This window comes from Carassius carassius, chromosome 30 (genome assembly GCF_963082965.1).
Source record: "Carassius carassius chromosome 30, fCarCar2.1, whole genome shotgun sequence".
Classification (NCBI taxonomy): domain Eukaryota; kingdom Metazoa; phylum Chordata; class Actinopteri; order Cypriniformes; family Cyprinidae; genus Carassius; species Carassius carassius.
Window position 1 is genome coordinate 29315860 of NC_081784.1, and position 5608 is coordinate 29321467.

At 37.3% G+C, this 5608-nt stretch overlaps 1 protein-coding gene across 2 annotated transcripts; it reads right to left on the minus strand.

The window, feature by feature from the left end:
- Window positions 1–1128: 1128 nt before the first annotated feature.
- Window positions 1129–4897, minus strand: LOC132111224 (gastrula zinc finger protein XlCGF8.2DB-like). 2 transcript variants are annotated; one of them, XM_059518379.1, is made up of 3 exons: window positions 4614–4897; window positions 3809–3872; window positions 1129–2069 (listed from the first exon to the last, which is right to left on the minus strand). In XM_059518379.1, exons 1-3 carry the CDS (start codon window positions 4635–4637, stop codon window positions 1240–1242), a joined length of 918 nt encoding a protein of 305 aa, XP_059374362.1. In that variant the 5' UTR covers window positions 4638–4897; the 3' UTR covers window positions 1129–1239. The 2 variants fall into 2 exon arrangements, with proteins under 2 accessions (XP_059374362.1, XP_059374363.1); XM_059518380.1 differs by lacking the exon at window positions 3809–3872.
- Between the last annotated feature and the right edge of the window lie 711 nt (window positions 4898–5608).

The following is a 5608-nucleotide window of genomic DNA, read 5'->3' on the forward strand; positions in this document are numbered from 1 at the left end:
TTCAGAAGTAACTGTAATTTAATTACTCATTTTTTCTTAGTAACTGTAACTGATTACAGTTACATTTATTTTGTAATTAAATTACGTAATTAAGTTACATGTAACTAGTTACTCCCCAACACTGGTTAGGAGATATGAAGAATGGCTATTTTTGCTAATTACTTTTGAACAGTTTTGAATAATTTAAGTCATTAAATCATAAAACTTGAAACTTGTGGGGCAGTCTCGAGGGTCTGACCTGTAACCCAAAGGGTGCAGGTTCTAGTCCCAGGTCTGGCAGGAATTGTAGGTGGGGGGAGTGAATAAACAGCACTCTCTTCCAACCTCAATACCATGACTGAGGTGAGACCCTTAAGCAAGGCACTAAACCCCCAACTGCTCCCCAGGCATTGCAGCAATTTGGCATTTGACAGCAAGACGTTTGACATATTTTTTTATTCTGAAGTACCAATACATGAACTGATGAAATAGAGCAACATTCAAATGACTGTATTAGGTGCTCAGTGTTTGAAACTACAGCAAAAGAGATGGTTGGTCAGTTCAAATGGCCAGGAAAAAGTTCATATGTACATGACAAAAGAAAATATACATTTCATAAAGAGTTGATGAATGCAAATAAAACAATTGTGGACAATCAGATTTGGTCCACATTTACCAGTGATTTGAATGTAGCCTTCATTTCACACAGATACATATTTTCTGGTGCCATTTTCAATGGCAGTCATTTAAAACAGGGGTTCCCAAACTTTTCAGCCCACGACCCCTTAAGGTATAAGTACCTCGCGACACCCACTTTCTTCTGAGGTGGTTAAAGTATACAAAGGTTTTGCACAATGATGCACATGCACTTATAGCATAATGATAACAAAAAGGAACACATTTACTCATTACTTACATTTCAACATTAATCTTACCTAATTAGTTGGGTGGGCAACATACTGGAGTTTCAGTTTTAATTCAAGTTATAAAATGTAACAATATTTCTAATCTTTAAAAAGATTATTTGATTTCTGGAAATCATCTTTCAAACCCTTCTCGTGGTTAAGCGACCACCTGGGGGGTCCTGAACCCTACTTTGGGAACCCCTGATTTAAAACACTTTACACACAAAGAACATAAACATCTGCATGAGTGTGGCAAATTATTATTATTTTTTGTTACACTGATCACAATTAAACTGCCTTCCTCCAGAGTGAATGTTCAGACAATTTTTCAAATTGCTTCTTTTCGTTAACCTTGTCACACTCGCAATTTATTTTCAGAATGAGTTTGCAAATGACGTTTCAGGTCTCTTTGATATGTGAAACTTATCTTGCACTGAAGACATGTGAACGGCTTCTCTCCGGTGTGAAGTCTCATGTGAGTCTTAAGGTTTCCTTTAAGTGAGAAACTCTTTCCACACTGAGGGCAGGTGAAAGGCTTCTCTCCTGTGTGAATTACAATGTGAGTATTGAGGCTTCTTTTATGACTGAAACTCTTTCCACATTGATGACATGTAAGACAGTTCTCTCCTGAGTGAATCCTCATGTGGCTATTAAGGGTTTCTTTACATTTCAAACCCTTTCCACACTGACCACATATGAATGGCTTCTCTCCAGTGTGACTTCTCATGTGGGCATTAAGACTTTCTTTTCGTGAGAAGCTCTTCCCACACAGTTTGCAGTTGTAAGGGTTCTTTCCATTGTGAATTCTCATGTGGGCATTAAGGTTTCCTTTATGTGTAAAACCCTGTCCACACTGAGTGCATTTGTAAGGCTTCTCTCCAGTGTGAACTCTTAAGTGGACTTTAAGGTTTTGTTTTTGAGTGAAACTCTTTCCACACTGTTGGCAGGTAAAAGGCTTCTCTCCATTGTGAATTCTCATGTGGACGTCAAGGTTTTGTTTATTAGTCAACCTCTTTCCACACTGGCGGCAGGTGAAATAACCGCTAGATTCTGTCTTCTGACTTCTCTTTCGTGAGGAAGACTTCTTAGTCTTTGTGGATTTTTCTCCAATTATGAAATCATGCTTCTGGTCTTTTTCTTCCATTTCATTTAGTTTTTCACTCTCCTCTTTCAGTGTCATCAGGTCTAAAGAAAGAAAAAGACAAATTCAAGTTAATCCCAGTTTAATGGCCCAAAGCAACAGACATCAACAATAGTATAAAGCATCTCAACCAACATGTGTGCTAGAAAATATTTAACAGTTCAACTGTTCAGTTTAGTAGTAAAACAATATTTCAGTCATAATGTAAAGAGAATGTGCTTATAAAGTTAAATTTTTCTTCCCTTGCCATTAGATCTGTCTGACAACACAGACCACAACATTCTTTTGAATAGCTTGAGAATTATGTTGGCTTTGGTGATCAAGCATTAGCACTGTCTCCTCAAAAACAAGTATTGAGTTCCACAAGGCTCAGTATTAGGTCCGCTGCCTTTCTCCTTATATATGCTTCAACGGGGGTATGTTAATAGACTTAGAAGTAGGACCGGTGTCGATAATTAACAAGATTGTCAGACAATAAACAAGAAGTTAATATTAAGTAACTATAGGCTGTGATTGGTAACTTAATATTGGGACAGTCGTGGCCTAAATGGTTAGAGAGTCAGACTTGTAACCCAAAGATTGCAGCAGTAATTGTACCTCTCTTCCACCTTCAAGAACCATGACTTATGGCTCGTTTCCCCTGAGCATTACGGTACAGTTCAGTGCAGTATGATTCGATATTGGTAACCCTGTTAAGGCTTTTGTTTTCACTGCCAATAGTACCCTTACTTGGCGTGGTGCATGGCATGCTAATATAAGAGGAAAACAAGACAGAGCCAGCGGCAAACGTCAGAAGGACTAGTCGAGGTAAGGCTGATACATGAGCATTGAGCAGCCGGTGATCGCCTGGAGCTCCGAAATCGGCATAGCAAATTTTTAAATAGGCGCTATCTTTAAAATAAATCGCAGATTTGAGTTTTAAACAGTAAAAAAATTTTGCCTGAAAAACTCTTAAAAATATATTTCATGATACATTAACAGTAATATTTAGAAAATTGTGCAGGTTTTTGGGCAATGATGTTCCACAAGTCTACAAGAACAGACAAGAAAGCATATTGAAAAACAGCTATTGTCTGTGTGAAAAATATAAAATAAGAGGTTTTTTATTTTTTGCACACTTTAATGCAAATAAGCACAACACTCAGCAAAGCGGAATGAGTCAAGGATGCGTTATCCCTGTTTATCATGCAAAAGTAAGGATTCTAGTCAACCAATCAACATTCTGCAGTGAGTTTAGCTCCACCCTTTTGTTACCCTTTGCTGTGCTAGGTACCCCAATGGAAGGGTACCAAAAAAGTGGTATGGTACTGTTCGCTATGTTGGTACCATTCACAACTTCTGACCAGGGAAACAGAAATAATTGTGCACCGTACTGCATGACACGTTTGCTGCCACATGTTATTCTGGAGAAAAAAACTCATTTGATAATAAACTTCTAATGGTATGGTACATTTACAACTGATGTTGGTAGAAGATGTGAACGTTTAGTACACAATTTGGCTTTGATTTGAACCGTTTTTGTTGCTTACAGATGTTTTAAGAGTTTGATTTAATCTAACTATTATTTTGCAGCCACTTTAAATGAAGAACAAATGTAGACAGCATGAAGTAGATCCACCAAGCTGTGTCAGTGGTCGAAACTTTTATTAGTTTATTAATTTATTTTATTACTTGTCGCGTCATCATTAAAGCTTATCATTTGCACGTGTTTTTAAGCCTAGCTAATTTTAACACATTCAAAAGAGTTTAAAGCATTCAAACACAAGACGCGGAAAAACTCAACTGAGTGTTCGCTGCGCACGCAGACAGCAACACCGAACCAAGCTCTCCTTCGCATCCTCCTGCACCTGAACGAACAAATACAAATCGCAGTTTAAACATGCAAACTGAAAAGGTTGTGAAAAAGCCCAATTCAGCACCTGTGCACGGTGTTCTGTGCACACACAGAGACGAGTCTCAAAGCTCCTGAATACTGAATTTCCCTCTTCTTGCTCTTGTACCGACAAAAACATACAAATTTAGGTCAAAATATCAGTCTTGGAGAGAATCCTCAAAGACTGAACAAAACAAAGCATTGCTTAGTAATTGATTGATTGATTGATTGACAGTATTGATAATTGTGTAAATACTGCCATACAGTTATCTGAATTTGTGGTTGATTGTAATCCCTTATATACCTTTCTATCAAAGTTATCTGACATCATCAAGATGAATTTGTTCTGACACAGTTTTAACTCTGAGTTCTTGTCATATTTCTAAACTATATCAAATAAACTGTGATTATGTGAGAAATGTTGAAGCTGTCTGAATAAATTATGGCTTGACTGTATATTTAATTTTTACAGTGAAGACTACGCAGTGCTATTTTATATTTAATTATTTGGTTTCTGTAACTTGACACCTACAAACTTGAAAAAAAAAGTAAACATCGTGTAAATATAGCACAAATTAATAAATAGAACGAACATACAAATTAAACAATTTTCAATCAGGGCCCACTGGTACAACCTGCACCGGGACCCTGCGTGTAGGTCAACATTTAAACAAGAGTCAAAAGTCCAAATTCAACTTTGAGAATGGAAACCGACCTGTTTGTTCCTCAGTATCTTCATGCTTCACTCTCAATGCTTCTTCAATCTTCATGTCTTCACTCTCTTCTTTAATAATTGCCATCTTTTAATAGTATGTCATGTAGACCTCGTAGGTGCTTCACCAGGATTTTTTTTTTCTGTGCGTTTGAGAATAACTAACAGAAAGAAATGAAAGATCCAAATCTCTGTGTGAGTCTGAAAAAGCTCCCTGGTTCAGTGGTCAGTAGACTGGCAGAGGGGTCAGTCAGAGGGCAATGACATTATAAATGACCTTATAAAACACTCAAAGCTAGCACTACACTCTTAATAAAAGAACACAACCTATACATGAAGTCCACATATATGTATGAATAATATTTGGTATTTAATGATTTGAAGATCGCATTTCTTGAAAACTTTTGTGTAGTCATTATTAGAGTTTGGTGTTCTCGTGGTATGTTCACGGTTTTATCCTGCAGGGGTCGTCAGCTGCCGTGATCTGAATCATTGTGCCAAGTTACCGTTTAGTTCAGTACACTCGGAGTTTAAGAAAGCTCAGTTTTTCCTAACAGTACATGCCAGAGACCGAAGTACTGTTTGGAACATCTACACGATATAAGAAACGAAATGAGACAGCGTTTCTGTTACTCACGGGCGGCTGGGTTTTACTTACAAAACAATCGTCCATTAATGTTAAATAAAGCATTTCGATGTCATATTCAATGACGAATAGTTCATTTTACTTCGCTTGTTAAAAAACTCAAAATAGACTGGACGCTTTTATTGATTTATAAACTTTAAACGATTAAAACCCCAAACCTTTCTTCAGACGACTCGCAGGCGCGCGGCGCAGCCTTATGTCGTCACATCGCCAGACCAAAATAAAAGTCCTCTAACGCGTGTGTATACACACACACACACACACACACACACACACACACACACACATATATATATATATATTCAAAGTGCTTTAAGTAATCAGAAATGACATCAACAAATGTCAAATGCTA

Bases quoted from the DNA above. Each gene is read 5' to 3' on its own strand.
- LOC132111224 (XM_059518379.1), bottom strand. From the start codon at position 4,637: ATGAAGATACTGAGGAACAAACAG. The intron at 3,873-4,613 runs GTCGGTTTCCAT...TTGTTCGTTCAG, and splicing joins AGATACTGAGGAACAAACAG to GTGCAGGAGGATGCGAAGGA. The intron at 2,070-3,808 runs GTTGAGTTTTTC...TTCTTTCTTTAG, and splicing joins GCGTGCGCAGCGAACACTCA to ACCTGATGACACTGAAAGAG.